Source organism: Asparagus officinalis, chromosome 7 (genome assembly GCF_001876935.1).
Source record: "Asparagus officinalis chromosome 7, Aspof.V1, whole genome shotgun sequence".
NCBI classification, from domain to species: Eukaryota; Viridiplantae; Streptophyta; class Magnoliopsida; order Asparagales; family Asparagaceae; genus Asparagus; species Asparagus officinalis.
The window spans coordinates 129,610,812-129,632,015 of NC_033800.1; the positions used below are offsets into that span (position 1 = coordinate 129,610,812).

At 37.7% G+C, this 21,204-nt stretch overlaps 3 protein-coding genes across 3 annotated transcripts in view; all 3 read left to right on the forward strand.

Moving 5' to 3' along the window:
• Nucleotides 211–12,144, forward strand: LOC109850641 (CASP-like protein 5C1). Its single transcript, XM_020420694.1, has 3 exons — nt 211–551; nt 11,544–11,676; nt 11,793–12,144. Exons 1-3 carry the CDS (start codon nt 421–423, stop codon nt 11,985–11,987), a joined length of 459 nt encoding a protein of 152 aa, XP_020276283.1. The 5' UTR covers nt 211–420; the 3' UTR covers nt 11,988–12,144.
• Nucleotides 15,484–17,496, forward strand: LOC109847757. Its single transcript, XM_020416989.1, has one exon. It carries the CDS (start codon nt 15,484–15,486, stop codon nt 17,494–17,496), a length of 2,013 nt encoding a protein of 670 aa, XP_020272578.1.
• Nucleotides 20,498–21,204, forward strand: part of LOC109847758 (serine/threonine-protein phosphatase 7 long form homolog) — a 2,522-nt gene continuing 1,815 nt past the window's right edge. The window contains exons 1-2 of the mRNA XM_020416990.1: nt 20,498–20,881; nt 20,950–21,198. Coding sequence (XP_020272579.1) covers nt 20,555–20,881; nt 20,950–21,198 — 576 coding nt within the window. The 5' untranslated portion in view covers nt 20,498–20,554. The remainder of the gene's footprint in view (nt 20,882–20,949; nt 21,199–21,204) is intronic.

Genomic DNA, 21,204 nt, shown 5'->3' on the forward strand with positions numbered 1-21,204 from the left:
CCCCAATTTTCGCTATCCGACATGAATTTTAATCCTCCGATATGAACGTGACATTCGATATTTAAAACCTTGCTAAAACCCCATCATCCATTGGACCCACTTACCCATACACCCAACTCCTCAAACCTACACGTGTCCGTCTTCAACCGCCCCCAAGAACTCTCAAGCAGTAGTCCACGTCTCCTTCCCTTGATAACCAGGAAAAAAAACAAAAACAAAAACAAAAAAGCAACAGACAAATCAACAACGAAAAGCCTCCCCCCCCACCTCTCTTCTTCCTTTTCCTCCCCCCTCAACAAATTAACCTCTGACCTCTCTCTAAACTTAATCAATAAGAAAGGGGGAGGTTATTGGTTAGCAACACGAGAGATGTAGAGGCCAACGGAGGAAATCACAGCCGTCGATTCTCGCCGGAGGTCGATGGATGAGACGCCAGGAGCGATGGGGACCACTGCCAGCCTGTCACTGAGACTGGGACAGACACTATTCTCCTCTGCCTCTCTCCTGTTCATGTCCGTCGGCGTTGAATTCTACGGCTACACAGCCTTCTGGTAATCTAAAAATCTCTTTTTAATTTCATGGGCTTTGTTATTTTGGATTGATTTGAAATACCCATGTCTTAAAATTTCATCTCGATGGATGAATTGTGGTTTTTGGTGTTCAGTTGATAAAACCCATGTCACAAAATCTCATTTTTATCGTTGTACGGTGCATATTATTTCTCTGTTTATATTTTAGGAATCCTATCTTTATGACTTTTTCCCCCAAAGTTCCCGTGTTATAAAAACATATTTTTACTCAAGAAGAAAAAGAAGTTTGAAGCACAGTTAGCTGAAGTTGCCATCACATCAGTTGTTGATGACTATGAAGTGGTTGGTGATCAGATCCTTTGATGATTTCCATTAGTGTATTTGATTGAACCAAGTGCTTATGAGCTTGTCCCCATTTTTCAACTTTCTCTTTGTCCATTTCGCTGCTAGACATTCAACACAATAAGAATTGGGGAAGTGTACTGTTAAATAGGGAGTATGTTTGAGAACTTTGATAGTCCACTTGGGTCATAGTCCACTTGGGTCATAGTCCACAAATGGATTATAACTCAAGGTGGATTATAATTGAGAATGTTTGGTAAATTTGGTGGATTAAAATTTATTTTCAATATTAGAGTGTTGGGCAAATGGATGGATTATGATACATCATTGTTGTCAAAATGACGACATGGGTCGGTGGTGAATTATTAAATGAGGTCTGGGGTTTTGTGAAATTATGAGGAGTATCATTGTCTCTTGGTCAAATTTCATCGATTATAATTCATTAAAAAATTACATTGGGTATTCTTTCTGGCGGATTATAGTCCAAAATAATCCACTTGCCAACATCCAAAAGGGTGTCCAGTTTTGTGGATTATGATTTGCTTTTACCATTTGCCAAACATGCTTATAGTATACTTATGAGCTTTTCTTATTACTTTACTTTCTTAGGAATTTCTACGGACAGCCTATGTGTATAGATACGAGGCATTAACCTCTTTTTACTTGAATCAATCAATAAGAGAAATCTTTTCTCGATTCTTGATATTTACTTCCTGAGTAAAACTGAACTTTTTCAGTGCTATATATTCCCAATGAGAATAATTTGCCGCATGATCCATCAGCTTTGATTTAGTGGCTTGGATAAGGGAAAATAATTCCCATTGAGTTTATGTACTTTAAAGTTATTATATCACAAAGTTTTGTTATTATTGTTTATATTCTTCTTCTTTACCTTTCTTAATCAAGAATCCGATTGATCACACATTGCACTCTGCTATCGAAATATGACAAATTTGTACTAGGTAGTTTGTGCCCTTTAGCCTTTTAGACACTTTGCTTATCAACAATATTATGAGCTCAGTATTATGCTTGAACATTATCTCTTATCGGAATATGACAGTTTGCAGTCAATTGTGAACCTTATCCTTACCAATGCTGCTGATAGACAATAACAACTCAATTGATGTCTGCATAATCCTTGTTTTTGAGCATATATGTTTTCTTGAGTATATATTTTTGTTTGTGTGCATGTATGTATGAAATGAATTCATAAGTCACTATAGATATGGATCAAATATAAATCGGAAATTGAGGACACATAACCTATAGATATAGAACTACACACAAATCTAGTAAAACAGTCTTTGTTATATGAACAAAAGTACAAAAGAAACACACAAATCTACTTGACCAAGACCCATTCTGTTAATCTGATTTTCATTGCACAAGGAAAGAAAGATTTTGTTGCTCATAGAGCATGCCGTTTGGTAGAACTTGCTTATTTCTAATCCCTTCTATCTCTTGTTTTTCATTTTTCAAACTCTGTTCATGGTGATGGGGTGTTGCTATAAATAGAGCCTAATTGTACTTAATTCAAGATATTAACAGCTTTCAATATTTTTCATGTGTGTGATTGGAGCCATACTTAAGACGTGAAGGGTGTACAATGTGCATCGTCTTAGATAAAAATCATACAGGCAAGTAGGATGCTTTGATTTGTGCATGCCAACACAAATCTTAAAGTTGGTAGTTGGTGACCTCCAACTTCAACTTTTTTGCATAGGCACGTGTCGCCTCCTGATTTTCTAACTGAGACGCATATCACAATCTTCTACTTCATAAGATTTTCTATAGAGGGCCTTCAGGCTTTTTTTGTGTCCCTTCTAGGCCTCAAAACCTTTCCCGTGCCCTTGGCAATCCTAATATTTTACGGCTAAAACAAGTACTCTTAAGACATTAAAGAGTATCCATCAATCACTCAACATGGGCGAATAGGTGCTCTTTGTGTGTCCTAGGATTTATATCCTTCTCTTGTACTTGCCCATCTTAACAGTTCATCACTGACCTAGGCATCCTTGGCACATCTTTAATGTGTCTTAGTGTTAATTTTGCACCTCCTTCTCTTTGTTATTCAAACTCTCACGTCCATCCACTTATGAACATATCTATATTTCCTTTTTCTAAGTAAATAATAGTTTGATTAGTTCAACTGTCAGCATTAATGCATCTTTTTCATTATTATACAGATTCCTTTCTATTATCAGTCTTTTGTTCATCGCCATTCTTCTTGTAAACCCCTCCTCAAATTTTCATTTTGTGTAGACCCTTCTTGGAGGATCACGAGACAAATCATAGTTTTCAGGTCCTATATGCCACAGTGGTATGGGATACACAAAACGGCACTTGGTTAAATGTTTTGTTGAAAATTAGTGATGATGATTGTGCAATAACAACATTTATCTTTTTATATAGAACTGGTAGGGGATCATTGTACAATTTGGAACTCTATAGCAAAAGTCGTAGTTCTAATCGCCAGCTTCCTAAATGTTAGAAGTCAGTAAGAGAGCATTTTCCCCCCAAACTCTAGAAAATAAGAAAGCATTCGGCCTAGTTAACTAGCTATTGCCACACCTGGAAGAGCTCATGTTTTATTTATTTTTCACATTGTAACTATGTTATATCTATGCCACAAAGATCAATACTTAATACTATTCAGTCTTGATAATTATTCTCTAGCGTCATGCATGATGCACTCGACCTTTATAACTTAGCCAATACCACAGTGTACTGTTAGGAATCAAATCAGATCTGCCTACATGTGTGAGAGAGAACAAGAAAGAACAGAAAAGCAATCTTAGAAGACATGAATTTTTACATGGTTCGAGTAATTGGCTATGTCCAGGGCAGCACTAGGGTCTTTCTCTCTTTCTTTCTTTCTTTTTCAATAAAGTTACAACTACATGTAGCATCACCATTTTACCCTTCTGCATAACATATACTTTTTTTTTATGTTGGTTAGTTTTTGCCTAATTACCGAATCAGGGGGTTAGTGTGCACAGTCCAATTAGACACCACTGTTTTAAAAAACCTCCGCCTAGTCCGCTTAGGCGTACGCCTAGACCTAGGCGGTACCTAGACCGCCTAACTAGCACCTAGCGTCTAGACGGTATTTAGACTGTCCACCTAGATTTTACGAGCGTTTAGGGGACAATTGTCTGCTTACGTGGATTGCACCATGTAGGCATTGGTTGTGATTTTATGTGTTGTAACCTACACGTCCTACAAACTCCATTAACCTCCAAATATGAACACCTCCACTACCTCCTCCGACCTTCAACAAAACCTCATCGACCACCACTTAAATGAAGAAAGAAATCCGCCTAGACACCAATCCGACATCTAAGCTTTCTATAACGTTGACATTCACTATTAATTATTATAATTAAAAATAAAAAAGAAAACATTTTAGGCTCTAGCCTTGTTAATTATTATTTTGGCTATTTAGTATCTAAGTATGCATGATTTATTGTGGAACTAAGATTGCTATCTTTTTTTAAAAATTTATATGAATTTAATACATCAATTATTATAATTAAATAATTTAAAAATAGTCAAACACCTAGGTGTCTAGGCATACGCCTAGGGGTCTAGGCGCTGCCTAGGTGTACGCTCTGGGGTCTAGGTGCTAGGCGCTCGCTCAAACACCTAGTCTGTCTAGCGTCTTATGTAATATTGCCGAGCTCCCCCGATCTCTGTAACTACTAACAAGGTAATGAGTACTTCTTAAATATCTATTTAAGTTAGTTAACAACAACTTAAACTTAAGAAGGGTAAGTTAATAGTAAACTTAAATTTAAGTTTAAGTTAATATTAAGTTTTTTGTTAATGGTAACTTAAGTTTAAGTAAACAATAAACTTAAGTTAACAATATTTTAGTTAACAGTAAAATTAAGTTTAAGTTTATTGTTAACTTAAACTTAACAGTAATTTGAGTTGAGAATGAGTTTTTCACTGTTGAGATGAACTTATAATTTGAGTTGAGAAGTATAAACATACAAAGAGCTATTGTAATTGGTAAACCAAGCAATTTAGTTAATAGTGTTGGTATTTTAGTATTTATGCATCTTTGATTGAGTATATATATATATTTATCTTCAAGTATCACAATTAAAAAAAAGAAAAAAGGAAAAAACCGTCCAAAAACCGCTTAGGCGACTAAGCGCTGGGCGCCAAGTCCGATGCCTAGAAACGCCCAACGTTTAATGTAACATTGTTAGACACCATAACTCCAACAATCTTCCGCTATAAAGGATTAATAATAAAGATCTGATTAAGGAAGAAAGAAAAGTTCGCCTTAAGTGCAGGCCTTAGTATTATGGAATTTCCCTTTTGGATGCTGAACTCTTCTTTAATCCTTTTTTTTTGGGTAAATGAACAATTTTATTCATTCACTATTGAAAACATTTGTACAATCACATAACTGCAGGCATCTCCTGTGTTTATAAAGAGCTCACAGATACTACAATCACACAATCATTACAACAGTACAAGTTTTCAACTCATGATTTATGCTCAAAAGAAACAGGATGATGCAAATAAACTCAACAACACAGCAGCACAGCAGCTTTGACCTTGCCAATAGCTTGTTGTGCAGAGCATATCACTCCTCTATCCATCCTCTTGTTTCGCTCCATCCATATGGTATAAACTGTAGCCAATAGAGCAAGCTTCTTCGCTCTCTTCTTATATGCTCAAATGAAACAGGATGATGCAAATAAAGTCAACAACACAGCATCTTTGACCTTGCCAATAGCCTGTTGTGCAGAGCATATCACTCCTCTATCCATCCTCCTGTTTCGCTCCATCCATATGGTATAAACTGTAGCCAATAGAGCAAGCTTCTTCGCTCTCTTCTTATATGAATTCCCTGTCAGGTTTTTAGCAAACCAAGCAGTTATCTGCAGTCAGTTACAGCTTCTCCTATTAAAAGACAACCAACACATAACATTGTTCCATATCTTAGCAGTGTCTGAATAATCAAAGAACAAATGATTGTGACTTTCATTATCCAACTCACAAAGCACACATTTATCATTACTAGCCAAGCCAATCCAGCAGAATCTATCTAAGGTAAGGGGCCTCTGCAACATTTTTAACCGAACAATCACAAAGTGCTTAGGAAAATTTAGTGAACTCCAAACAGCATATGATGTCGTGGATCAGCAGTGGAGTAAGGACCATGTCATGATTTGCATGAGAAACTTCCATGCTTGAAACAAAGAGAGGATAACATCAACAGACCCCCACTTGAGCGGAGCTTCATTTCTAGCTTTCAGTACCTGCTTCCACATCCTATAATTAATTTGTTTGAGAGTAACTGACCGTATAGATTGCCTTTTCAAATAAGTTTCATGAACCCACTTCATCCAAAGCATGTCCTTCATGTGAATGTTTTTTTCTTCCATAAGAGGTAGTTGTGATGTTTTCATGGATGACAACTATCGGCATTTACCTCCTATCAGCGGTCATTAGTCTTGATGAAAATGAGTAAAGTCTTAACCAAACAAACAAAAGGGTCTATCCATAGTTCCAAGTTTCACATGGTCACGGTTAGAAGTGCTTAAGGATCTCGCTCACATATTGACAAAATGATTTAGTGTATGATAATGAAGGTTAAGAGTTAGGCCTGATGCTTAGACCGGTTGAAGAAGTTTTTAAACTCTGAAAAACTTGAATAGCCTAGACCCCCCCCCCCCCCCCCCCCCAAAAAAAAAAAAAAAAAAAAAACCCAGGAAAAAACATTGGTTTTCCTAGGTCAATATATTTTTTTTGTACTGTGCAAGTACAATGAGGATCCATAAGTTCAACATTTTTGAGGTGATAGAATCAAAGTTGTTGGAGCAATTAGGACTAGAGGAAGGTACAGGGACTAATATGGATTTAGGCAGTAAGAACGGATATATTATTGTTAAGGTAACTAAGGGCAGCCCCAACATACAAGTGAAGAAACAGAACTAGTGTCGCTGAAAAGTACAGACAAGGATTTTGCTGTTGTTATTACCTTCAGGCTTATTTGGCACAGAAAAGTAATTAGGACAATGTAAGTAGGAAAGATTTTAGAATATGAAAAGACCTATTTGCAGGACTATTTTTTGGTGGAGAATATTTGCAAAAGAGAGATAATTTAGAGGGTGCAGATTATACCTATTTCATGGACTATTACTTGAGTAGAACAGAGGTTGTTTAAAGCTATCTTTTAGATGAAAATAAAGTTTTTTCCTATCATCTAGTGGAAGGATAGCCAGTACATGTACATTTTAAGATATGGAGATGCTTGTTTAGAAATCAGCATAAGCGCATGCCCACACACACATTTGAACACCCACTCACATGTTCTATCACCTTCATCACATCTGTACACACACAAGTGCACGTGCACATCCATGCGCATGCACACACAAGCATAAAGAAGCACAAAAATGTGCATGTAAAATGTAATTGCCCTATACTATATAGTATGTTTTGTTACCATGTAAAATGAGTAAAAGGAAAGTTAGAAAAACATGTAAAATGATTGAAGTACAACAAAAGAAAGAAAAGAAATATTACTTAATCCTTTTTCTATAACATGAAAAATTAGATAAAGTGGAGGCGAAAAACACACAAGCTATCTCACTCGAGTCCTCCAAATTTCACATTTAATAATTGCTAAATAATCATCAGGTGATTTACGTGATATTAATAATATATACGTGTAACAATATAAATATTACCTATCTATTAACAATTTACATGAGTAAACATGTAAATAGGTATGGTTAAAAAAATCTTACCTTCAATCAATCCATTTAACTTGACAAATAAGAAACTCTTGGTCTTAAACTACCCCTTTAGTTATATGATTAAGAAGAGCTTATTCTTGTCCTAAAACAATCTAAGGGGATGTTTGGTTCAAATTCTAAAATTATAAAATTTGGAATCTCATCAAGAATTTCAAATCCATGTGTTTTTGACATATTTTGAAATTCCTGATCTTATGTTTGGTTCAACTTGATTAGAGGAAATTCTAAAAATTAAAATTTATTATTTGATTCAAACTCTAAAATATATAAAAGTACAAAATATATGGACATGTAATGCCAAACTTCAAAATTTTAGCATTTGACAAAAACTCTCCAAATTGTAGGATTTGGCAAATCCCAAAAGTTCCTATTTTTTCATTTTATGGATACTTAATGCCATTTTTTTTTGAAACAAACACTATATAGAATCCCATAAATGAAAATGAGACATTTTTGCTCCAAGAATTTGAAATCCACCTCAAATGCTAAAAACTTTGTTGAACCAAACAGCCCCTAATAGTCCAAGTATTTCATTTGTTCAGTATGTGAACTTTGTTGATGCGCAAAAGATCAATGGATGACCTTAATACATGGAAGATAATGAGAGGGGCCTTTGACAATCTTCTTGACAGAGTTGGGGCACAATCTTCTTCAAACTTGTCCTAAATGCACAACATATATTTAAGCGTTAGGGATGATTTCCATGGTAGGCCTTTCGACAGTCAAATTGGTATCCATCAAGTGGTTTAAACAACAATGACAACAAGATTAATCCCAGCTTAGAGTTAAAATCTTTTATCTCACTTTCAGACACTATTTATGGGTTCACACTAGGGTAAATTAGGAATAGGAGAAATTTGCACATATCAACCTCCTATTGGTCGAGGTGGTTACATAGTAACCGAATCTCCCTGATTTGCGAAAAAGATATGGTGGGAGTGCATATACTATCAGAATGCTTCGCATCGTGTGGGGCGCTCTGAGCCATTGAGATAACATGTAGGGGATAGTTTGGGTATTTTATTGCCTTCCTTTATAACTTACGTCTCACTACATGATGCGGTGTTTCGATAAAAAGTGCGGATAACCTGTCACGCAACTAGGGGAAACCCTAACGAAACATGATGACATACTGTCGAGCTGAGTTAAGATGACCAAACTCTAAGTTCGGTGGTCAATATTCATCGCCTTCCGCAAGCTCTTTGTCATGGTTTTAAATATCGGCCGATAATCCGATATTATCACCGAGTTATCGGATTTGGGAGCTTTCCGCTAGGATAAGTAGGATTTTTAATCGGTTATCGTTTTTTGAAGTTTATCGGCGAGTTATCGGCGATAAAGACACTTATCGGCCGATAAGTAGGCTCTAAATATCGGCTTTATCGGCCGATAAGTAGGATTTGAGAGCTTTTACTTTTTTTGAATTTGCTCTTTGAATGTTTACAAATTATGAGATATTTGTTGCTTTTGGAACTTGGTTGATTGGTAATTAGCTAATGTTTGTTTATGGATATTGATAATGGCTCATAACTACTAAATATCAACTTAGTAAGTTAGTTTATAAATCTCATGATTAAACAATAATTATGTAGATGCGTAGATGGTTTTTCATTCTTGATGTTATCTTATTATTTGCTTGTTTATTATTCCATTTTGACTAACATTATATTTTTTTTCAAGCTTATGTTTGTTTATTATTTGCTAGTATATTACTCCGATAAATACTACTTATCCCCGATATATCCCCGATTTCCGCTATCCGATAAGGATTTTGACCGTCTGATAAATCCCCGATAACCGACATTTAAAACCTTGCTCTTTGTCCTGAGCTCACTGGCTTTTCTTTAAGCTAGCTATTAATATGTTCCAAGTCACTAGTCCACAGTGGACGATCTCCGAGACACATGGCATTTCCCCATTGATTATCTTTCTAACCCTTAGTTATTTGCACACCAGAACTGCTATATCCTTTTCATGCACGAGCTGGCATACTTTTCTTTGAATTTATGTAGCTATTTGTTGCATTCCATACATTTCAAACTTTATAAAGTCCTTTAATTTTCTTCCATGTTACTAACATTAGAGTTAAACAATAAATTCAAGGCTAATTAGCACTTAACATCCCGTATAGTTTCCTTTACCTTGCACTTATATAACCTCGCTCATTTTTAGCAGCACTTATATGCCCTGAAGTTTCTAAAAGTTGCAACTTAATGCCTTATGTTATGCAAACATGAGAATTTTGCTCCGAATTTTTCCATGTGACATTCATAAGCTAATTTTAAAACTTTTTAGCCCTCAAAGTTTGTTGAATTTACTGTTGAAGATACAATAACTCTATTTTAAACATATTCCAGTTATATTTTAAAATAGAATTATGATGGTTTAACACTAAATTCAACAAACATTAAAGGCAAAAAAGTTCTAAGATATGCTTGTGAGTGTCACGTGAAAAATTCTAGGCAAAATTCTCAAGTGTGCATAACTGTAGACAGTAAAAATGACAAACCGTTGATCGATTCGCTCAAATGTTACGTGGGCCCTAAGGGTAGAATGGTCATTCAACATGACCAATGAGTTCATCAAAGCCATGTGAGTCCAGAATTTACTAAGGATACAAGTCTATAAAGTCCTGAGTCAAGAAATGAGAATCACCGTGAAGTCCGCTCAAAATGGCTAAGTGTGTGATGACAGGAGCTTAACATCATCACGCTAGCCTGCTTATCCTCATGTCATATGCCCACTAACGGCCACTAGTAGTCAGTCCTGCAACAGATAATATGAATTCAGTGCAAAAGAGATAAAACGCCCACAATTGATGATGCCGAGCTGTAAAAAGGCACCATCATATGGTGATGCAAGGTTAATTGTCTCACGTGAACTGCAGTTTCTGTTAAAAAGTACCGTACAATTTGACTGCCAGTACGATTTACATTGCAAGCTGGCAGCCTAGAGGTGCGCGAACCCTAGGTCCACATCAACCTAGCCTTGCATCAAGAAGGGTTTTCAACCTATAAGTAGAGACCCTTCACCAACATTTCAAGGGCTCGATTTTCCTCCAGTTTTGGCTATTTACTTGATTTTCTTGCTATCCAAGGTTCTTCATCAGTTCATCGTCTCTCTTCTCTCAGGTTGCTTAACATCTCTATTAGCTTTATTTATTGGAGCTTTGCTTTTGCTTAAATCCATCAAACTCCTTTGGCGGGGATTTTCTCATGGTCTGAAGGGTTCATATCACCAACAAGGTTCAAAATCCTAAATCAGGGTTTATTTTTTCTTCACTGGGTTCATATCACCCTAGAGAAATTAACAACTTCTACTAGGAGCTCCCTTCAAACCAAAGTCAATGAAAGCTCTTCAACAACAACCCTCATTTCGGTCGTGGGGTCGAAGGGACAAAGGAGTGAGCTCCTATTAGTGCAACTTCCCAAAAAAAAGGTGAAGCATTCCTTTGTTACTTGTTCAAGTTGAACAATGAGAAAAAATATGTCTTCTTCCTCAAATGATGGAGACAATAAGGTATTAAAGTGCAACTTTTAGAAACTTCAGGGTACATAACTGTTGCCAAAAACAAGTCAGGGTATATAAATACAAGGAAGAGGAAACTATAAGGCATTCAAGTGCTATTTAGCCAGAAATATGACGAGTCAGTTTAAATCATTGTGCAGTTTTGTGAAATGCCAAAATGTACACATGCCAGATGATCCATCCCCGCAAAATTCTGTTTAGAAAACGTACAGTACATATCTCAAACATAGGTCTCTTGATTTATTATGTACAGCAGTACAAATACAAACTCGGCTCGCAATGTACTCATAAATAGGGTCTTTTCGATTGAACTATGCTTTAATTATATTTATTTGAGTTTGGTTTTATATTACTTGGACAGCTTTCTAGTCACAATCATGGGTTTGTTGATTCCATGGAGTGCTACACTAGCTATGGTAGATGCGTACTCAATTTCCACAAGATGCCAACTTCGCTTACCGAGTGTACTCACAATTGTGGTTATAGGAGATTTGGTATGTTTCAATCTACATTTTATACATTTTATAAATATATGCTACGTTCACAGTTCCTAAACATACTCATCAGCTTTCTTTTTTTCTTTTCTTTTTTTTTTCTTTTTTTTTTTCAGGTTTTAGCAATATTATCGTTAGCGGCAGCTTGTGCAAGTGTGAGCGTCGTTGATCTCCTTGTTCATATTGATGGACCTTATTGCCCTCCTAAGTTCTGTGGAAGATATCAGTTATCTGCAGCAATGGCTTTCTTGTCTTGGTTTCTGACTGCTGCTTCTTCCCTTTTTAATCTATGGCTTGTGGCATCCTTGTGATTGTTTCTTAAACCGGTTCTGGATGCTCTATTTTTGTATATAATATCATCAGATAAGCAAAAAAAAGAAAGCAAAAGAACTAATAAAAAGAAGGATATACTCTTAGAACTGTTTTTGCAGTATATATAATGAAATACAAAACTATGGATTCAATCTCTTTTATTATTAATATTGCATTCAATTTGACAATCAAAGCCTAGCGATTTATAAAGGGTTAATTGCGGATGGACCTATAGTAGTTCTATTGTTGTAGATGGGTTGTAGATGGGCCCTCTGGGTGAATTTTTTTAGCCCAGTTTATTCTCTGGAGGTTATTTGTCAAGAAACAATTTCTTTGAGAATAAGGTAGTCAAAGAAATTTCCTATGAGAAATGATAGAGGCACATTCTTCACCACACCTCTAACCACACCTTCCCTCTTGTTACAGTGCACCGGGGTTCATTTGAGATTTAAAATTTGAAAAATTCCTCAAGGACCCAAAATATGAGACCAATAGAGGGGATAAATGAGGTGTCCCCCTCCTATTGGATAATGAGTTGGCCATCATTAATGATGATCAACTCATTATCCAATAAGAAGGGGACACCTCACTTGTCCCTTTTATTGGTCCCATATTTTGGGTTCCCGTAGCAAAGCTCTTAAAATTTATATCTCAAGTGGGCCCTGGTGCACTGTAGCAGGAGGGGAGGTATGGTTGGAGGTGTGGTGGAGAGTGTGTCTCTAGTGCCTCTCATTTCCTATAGCTTGCTTTTCTCACTCATTGTAAAAGTTTCAATTTGGTCACTGGCCTCACTTATTAGTGGAATCTAGATGTAAGTGATAGATTATTGCCTTTTGTTGCATTTAGTGTCCTAGAAAACAGGTGATTTATTAGGTTTATACTGAAAATTTCCAACTTCGAGGATATTCGGTTCATTTTTCCAAATGTCAGAAAATTTCTACAAGTTTTTCCAAATGTAAGAGTATTATTATTATTATTATTATTATTATTTTCCCAAGTGAGAGGATATTTCACTTAATGAAGCTAGCAAATGAAAACAACAATATAGAACGAAAAATGAGGGCCAAAACATAAATATATCATCATTCTAGAAAATTTCAAGCCTCGTTATCTTAGTCCAATCACATTAAATATTTTTCGGTCGTTTTGACAATAATAATGGCTTATAAGCCATGCATTTGCTAAACACTCTACAATTAAAAATGGATTATAATATACTAAATTTACTGAACACTTTTGAGTTATAATCTATTTCTGGATTATAAACCACTCATTTGTCAAACACTCGACTATTGAAAATGGATTATAATCCAAATTTATCACATGCTTTGAGTTATAATCCACTTGGCTTATAATCTATTTGTGGATTTATAAGCCATTGGATTATAATCCAAAGTTGCCAAATCTGCTCTTATATCCAGAGTGGTTTTGAGTCGTATCTTTGTGCATCACTATGATAGTCTTGGATTATTTTTTTTTCTTCTTTTTATATTTTGTATTAGTCCTCCAAAATTACCTTAATATATTGATATTAGTCCCTCTAGTTGGTGTTGAAATGAGTGGAGAATATTCTGTTTTCTTTTATTTTTTTTCTTGAATGGACGATTATACTCATATCCTTCCACTTCCCCTCTGACCTACTCTACCATCGTTGCCGCCCCTTCTCTGCCCTCTTCCTCCTGTGATGGTGGCGGTCATCATGGTGGTAGAGGAGGTGAGAATACTGGCGATGGTGGAGATGGTGGAGGTGAAGATTGTAGTGGTGGAGATAGAGGAGGCGGTGATGGATATACCGGCAAAGGAGAGACGATGGTGGAGGAGATGAAGGTAATAGAGGAGGAGGAGAGAGTGTGTGAGGGGTAATGAAGGTAATTCTCCACTCATGGCCAGTGTTAACCCAACCATGATTTAGGGTTTTGAATGGTAAACCTAGCAGAATGACTAATATCAACTCATTAGGGCAATGTTAGGAATTAATATCAAAATAATTATGATTAAGGGACTAATATCTTTTAAAAAAAGTTATTTAAAGAACAAGAGACGTCTAATGGACATCAAAACAATGATTGTATATACTCATAAACATGGGCATACGAACAGAAGAGCACAGGAAAACACCATATATATGTAGGGATAACTGCACACATTAGGTCACCATCAACTTTATCATGCTAACAATTAACAATAAATAATTCATTGTCGCATGATGGTAACCTAAAGTTGGTTCTACTTCAATCCCTATCTTTTTTTTCCAATTTCTTTCTCAAATGTTGGGTATATATGACATGTTTATAAAGCTATTTAAAATTGCCCAATATTTTAAATGTTTTTCCCCTGCCTCATTAGGTTCCACGTTTGGAATATTTATGCTGTATCAACAAAGTCGTAATAATTTGGGCCGTACATAATGTAGGGTCCATTACACAAAGCATGGGCGTTCAATTTGTCTAGGTTCGTCAATCGGTCAAAAGCCATCCATTATAGTCAGGACAAATTTTCAAAACCAACCGTTTTACACATTTAATTGCAAAAACTGACCCCTTTTCATAATAATTGCAAAAACCGACCTGTTTTCAGCCCAGCGCTGAAAACAGGTCGGTTTTTGTAAAAAAATCTCCGAAACATCACGGGAGTTCAACTCCCGTGAAGTTTATGGAGAAATTAAACTTCACGGGAGTTCAACTCCCGTGAAGCGTAATTTCTGCTTAAAACTCCACGGGAGTTGAACTCCCGTGGAGTTACAGTCAGCAATTCCAGAGAATCGAGTCTCTGGCAAATTGTGACTGCAACTTCACGGGAGTTCAACTCCCGTGAAGTTGCAGTGCCAGTTTTCCAGAGAATCGATCTCTGGAAAATTGGCACTGCAACTCCACGGGAGTTGAACTCCCGTGGAGTTTGCTGCCACCTATTTAAGCGCGTGTAATTGTTGTATACTCCCACTATTTGATTGTGATTACATGTAAGAATCTAGATTTTAAAATTTAATTATGAATTGTTTATGAATTTTATGAAGAAATGTGAAAATTAGAGGGAAAATTATCAATAAATGTGAAAATTAGAGGGAAAATTATCAATAAATGTGAAAATTAGAGGGAAAATTATCAATAAATGTGAAAAATAGAGGGAAAATTATCAATGGGGAAATTATCAATAATTTTTGTGAAATTTGTGAAGAATTAGTGTGTAATTTATCAATAATTTTGTGAAATTAGAGGGGAAATTATCAATAATTTCGAAAATTATTGTATTTAGAGTTTAGAATTTAATTGTGAATTATTTAGATTTTGTGAAGAAAAATTAGATTTTAGATTTTACATATGTATGATTTAAATTAGATTTTAGAATTTAATTTTGAATTATTTACGAATTTTGTGAAATTATCAATTAATGTGGAAATTAGACTTACTACCTAAATGTAAAAATTAGTAACAATCAATATTTATTTGGCTTTTCGTGTAATATTAATATTGAATTTTTCACTCTTCAGAGGTAACGATGAACGATCGAATTGTAATTCTATGTTCTTATGATGGGAAGATTAATTACCTCGAGAATAATATGCCCGTATATGAAGGAGGAACGACGAGACCGTTGTTCATAACAAAATCGTGTACTTTCGATGAGTTGGTTAATGAATTACACAAACTTACATTAACTAACTCACGTGAGTATCACCTCAGTGTGGTTTGCAATTATCCTGTTGTGGGGAACAGAACAAGTGGCATTCAAATATCTTCGGACTACGATATGGGTCTCATTCATGTCTTACACGACGAGAAGCGTTCGGTCGAATTGTTCATTGAAAAACATCAGAGAGATTTGGGCAAATCGTTGAACTACGAAGGAATGTATTCCCGCATGTTGGAGGATCCTGAAGTTGATTCTGTAGGCTTTTTATCTCCTCAACAAGATGAATGTTGGACACAATCACAATACATGAGCGGTCCTTCGTTCGTGGGCACTTCGAATGCTTTCGATACTAACACGGGAATTCAAGAAGATAATGCAAGTGTTGAATCCGAGAATGATGATGAAGAGGAGGGATTACAAATTAATAGCATGACCTTGATAGATCGTGATGACGGGGAAAACCAACACATTGACGGATGTTATGTTAATAATGAGTATGTCGGCTTAGAGGATCCGCCGCCCGATGAACTTCAAGGAGATGAATGGATTGATAACTCCGCGATGGAAAGTGTTCCTATTGGCACTAATAGCGGTGTTGATACACAGGCCGAGGACTTCTCATTCATGAAGGGAGATCTTTACGAGAGTAAGGAGAAATTGATCCATGCTATTCGCACGTATTCCATTGCAAAAAATGTGAAGTTCAGGCCAACCAAAAATAATACTACAAGCTATAATGTGGTTTGTTTCTATCGCAAAGATGACGATGTCGAAGATAATAGTGGACACCACGACGGCAATGCGAGGTGTCCGTGGAAGCTTAATTCACGCTCGGGTTCAAGAGTAGGTGGGCAATTCAAAATCACGGCATACAATGGACTCCACACTTGTAGCAATCCTCGATTAGAGATGAATAACAAGAATGCGTCCTCTTCTTTTATATATCGATTGATTTTACCGCATCTGAGGGAGGATCTTGATCTAAGGCCGAAAGATATCCGTCTTTTAGTGCATAAAGCCACCAACTTGGATGTATCATATCACAAGTGTTGGAATGCTAGGAGGAAGGCGATGATAAAAATATTCGGGGATTGGGATAATTCGTATGAGATTTTACCTCATTATCTTGAAGCAGTCAAAAGAGAAAATCCGGGGACTGTCTACGAAGTATCTTTGGACCCCGTTGATGGCGGAGACCGGCGGTTCACCGGTGTATTTTGGGCATTTGGGCCATGTATTGAGGGGTTTCGATATTGCCGTCCTCTTCTTAGCATTGATGGAACTCACTTATATGGTAAATACAAAGGCGTTTTGCTTGTTGCAACCGGAGTTGACGCGGATGGCGGGTTGTTTCCTTTAGCATTCGCAGTGGTTGATGTTGAAAATACAGAGAATTGGGCTTGGTTTTTTGCATGCATTAGATATCATATCCCTGTGGGAACGCGGCAGATTACATTCATATCCGATAGGATGAAAGGAATTCCAAGAGCACTCCAACAACATTTCCCGTCACCACATGCACATCGCTATTGTTTGCGACATATTAGAGACAACTTCAAGAAGAAGTATGGAAACGCTCAGGTTCAAGACTTACTTTGGCAAGCCGGTTGTGCAACAGAAAAATATGTTTATGAACAAATACGAGAGAGGATCAAGTTCACTTCACGAGCCGCACATGATTGGATCGAAACTAGTTTGGGTCCAAACAATGTTGATAAGTGGGCTTTATGTGAGGATGGCGGTCGACGGTTCTGTATGATGACTACGAACGCGTCTGAGAGCTTCAATGGCGTGCTCAGGGGAGCACGCGGCATGCCAATACAGGCACTAGTTGCTAAAACTCCGCAGCTTCATACACAGCCGGATACTCAGAATTAAATAATTTTGCGTATTTAGAGGTGAAATTATCAATTAATGTGGAAATTAGAGTTACTACCTAAATGTAAAAATTAGTAACAATCAATATTTATTTGGCTTTTCGTGTAATATTGATATTGAATTTTTCACTCTTCAGAGGTAACGATGAATGATCGAATTGTAATTCTCTGTTCTTATGATGGGAAGATTAATTACCTCGAGAATAATATGCCCGTTTATGAAGGAGGCACGACGAGACCGTTGTTCATAACAAAATCGTGTACTTTCGATGATTTGGTTAATGAATTACACAAACTTACATTAACTAACTCACGTGAGTATCACCTCAGTGTGGTTTGCAATTATCCTGTTGTGGAGAACAGAACAAGTGGCATTCAAATATCAAGTGACTACGATATGGGTCTCATTCATGTCTTACACGACGAGAAGCGTTCGGTCGAATTGTTCATTGAAAAACATCAGAGAGATTTGGGCAAATCGTTGAACTACGAAGGAATGTATTCCCGCATGTTGGAGGATCCTGAAGTTGATTCTGTAGGCTTTTTATCTCCTCAACAAGATGAATGTTGGACACAATCACAATACATGAGCGGTCCTTCGTTCGTGGGCACTTCGAATGCTTTCGATACTAACACGGGAATTCAAGAAGATAATGCAAGTGTTGAATCCGAGAATGATGATGAAGAGGAGGGATTACAAATTAATAGCATGACCTTGATAGATCGTGATGACGGGGAAAACCAACACATCGACGGGGCTTATGTTAATAATGAGTATGTCGGTTTAGAGGATCCGCCGCCCGATGAACTTCAAGGAGATGAATGGATTGATAACTCCGCGATGGAAAGTGTTCCTATTGGCACTAATAGCGGTGTTGATACACAGGCCGAGGACTTCTCATTCATCAAGGGAGATCTTTACGAGAGTAAGGATAAATTGATCCATGCTATTCGCACGTATTCCATTGCAAAAAATGTGAAGTTCAGGCCAACCAAAAATAATACTACAAGCTATAATGTGGTTTGTTTCTATCGCAAAGATGACGATGTCGAAGATAATAGTGGACACCACGACGGCAATGCGAGGTGTCCGTGGAAGCTTAATTCACGCTCGGGTTCAAGAGTAGGTGGGCAATTCAAAATCACGGCATACAATGGACTCCACACTTGTAGCAATCCTCGATTAGAGATGAATAACAAGAATGCGTCCTCTTCTTTTATATATCGATTGATTTTACCGCATCTGAGGGAGGATCTTGATCTAAGGCCGAAAGATATCCGTCTTTTAGTGCATAAAGCCACCAACTTGGATGTATCATATCACAAGTGTTGGAATGCTAGGAGGAAGGCGATGATAAAAATATTCGGGGATTGGGATAAATCGTATGAGATCTTACCTCATTATCTTGAAGCACTCAAAAGAGAAAATCCGGGGACTGTCTACGAAGTATCTTCGGACCCCGTTGATGGCGGAGAACGGCGGTTCACCGGTGTATTTTGGGCATTTGGGCCCTGTATATTAGGCGTTGATTTGTATTATGTAGCGTTTTGCACTATGTCATTCGTAGTTGTTATCTTTGAAGCGTATGATACTCGTTATTTGTAATATGTTCTGTATGCAACTCTGTTCATTTCACCCATGCATTTGTATTATGTAGCGTTTTGCACTATGTCAGATCATGTATGTCATTCGTAGTTGTTATCTTTGAAACGTATGATACTCGTTATTTGTAATATGCTATGTATGATACTGTGTTCATTGTACTCTGTATATATGCTCATATTTTAATCACAGGTCTATTCATTATGGATCCGGGACCGGAGAATCCCGACGTTTTGTACCTTCAGGCGAGTCATTGTTCAGACCATATTGGTTCGGGAGAGGTAATACGAATAAATTAGATATATATTTCTTCGATAAATGTAATTTTTTAATGAATATACTTAAAACTGATTCTCGTTTTATGTGCAGCCCGTACCAGAGTACACGACGATCGAGCATTCCTATAGTCATTCGGCATGGGTCATAGAGGATGAGAGGGTACTAGCTTTGATCGCTCAGGCCGGTTTTCGACCGTGTTCGACGATTCGTTATATCAGGCTTGATTGGCCGCTTATCACTGCTTTGATTGAGAGGTGGAGGCCAGAGACCAACACCTTTCACATGCATATAGGGGAGTGCACGATCACTTTACAGGACGTGGCCGTCATACTTGGGCTCCGGATTGATGGACCGGTAGTTACGGGCACCGACGATCATAGTTGGCCGGAGGTATGTGGCCGGCTACTTGGACAGGTTCCCGACTTGAGGAGTGGTGCGATGAAGCTATCGTGGCTTCGTCAGACATTTCAGGGCGACATACCAGAGGATGTCTCTGATGAGACGCTCCAGTTTCATGCACGTGCATACATATTGCACATGATAGGGTGCGTACTATTTCCTGATGCCAGCAAGACTCTCGTACATGCACGATGGCTGCCACTGCTGGAGGATTTTGGTGTATGCGGCGCACTATCGTGGGGGCAGTGCGGTGTTGGCATATTTGTATCGAGAATTGAGTAGAGTATCTCTGATGCAGAATAAAGAATTCAAGGGATGCTGTACGTTGATACAGATTTGGTCATGGGAGCGCATTCATATTGGACGACCCACTTTACTTATGCACCGTGACTTAGAGGGGCAGTATCCGTTGGCATACAGGTATAATTGTACACACACATATTTCATTCGTAACCTGAATATTTGTACTTATATATTCGCTATTCTGCATATAGGTATAACGTGCGATACGCTCAGTACAAATCAGTGACGCGTCACCGTCAGTTTTACCGAAATGAGCTTGATGGCCTCCAGCACGAACATGTAAATATAAAACTCAAGAAGTATGAATATTATAGTTTTTCTGTATGATACTGATAAATGTTTTATTTTATTTCAGTTCAAGTGGAGACCCTATACACCGCCGGAGCTGGATATGCATTCTCTTGCACTTATCTGCCGAGATAGTCCCGACTTGTGGAGAGCCAGAGTTCCATTGATCTGTTGGGAGATCGTAGAGATGCATGTACCGGACCGTGTGCTACGGCAGTTTACACTCTCTCAGCATATTCCAGATCCTGTCGAGCAGATCAATCGTCGGCGGCGCCCTACATCGCACCGGACTGACTGGGCCGTAGTCCGTGCGGCCTACATAGACAGGTGGGTTCAGAGGTGGGATTGCATACAGGATACGAGGCCCACAGCTGTTGACTATACCACGTATATACGTTGGTATTGGGGTATCACACGTAGATGGATCACGCGTGACCCACAGCCTTTAGCTGGACATATGCCACGCCCACCGACAGATAGTTACATCCCTAGTGGGATGAACGAGAGAGATTACGTAAGTTTCTAAGCTAAATTATAATATTTTTTATTGAGTTGATACTTAATAAATTGTTTACCACGCAGGTCCGTGTTTTAGATAGCATTGATGCTGATATTGATGCGCACGTGACTGAGATTCAGGATCAGGTGGCGTTAGGTCTCCTCAGCAGGATCAAGAAGAGCATAGCGCAGGTGTTCCATAAGACTCACGTCGACGAGTTCGCAGGCCGTGAGGACAGGTCTCGCTCATTTGGACGGGCGTACGCTCGACGTCGACGGCCGCGTGATGATGACGCCGGCACTTCGCATGCCGATGGAGCCGGCACTTCGCATGCCGAT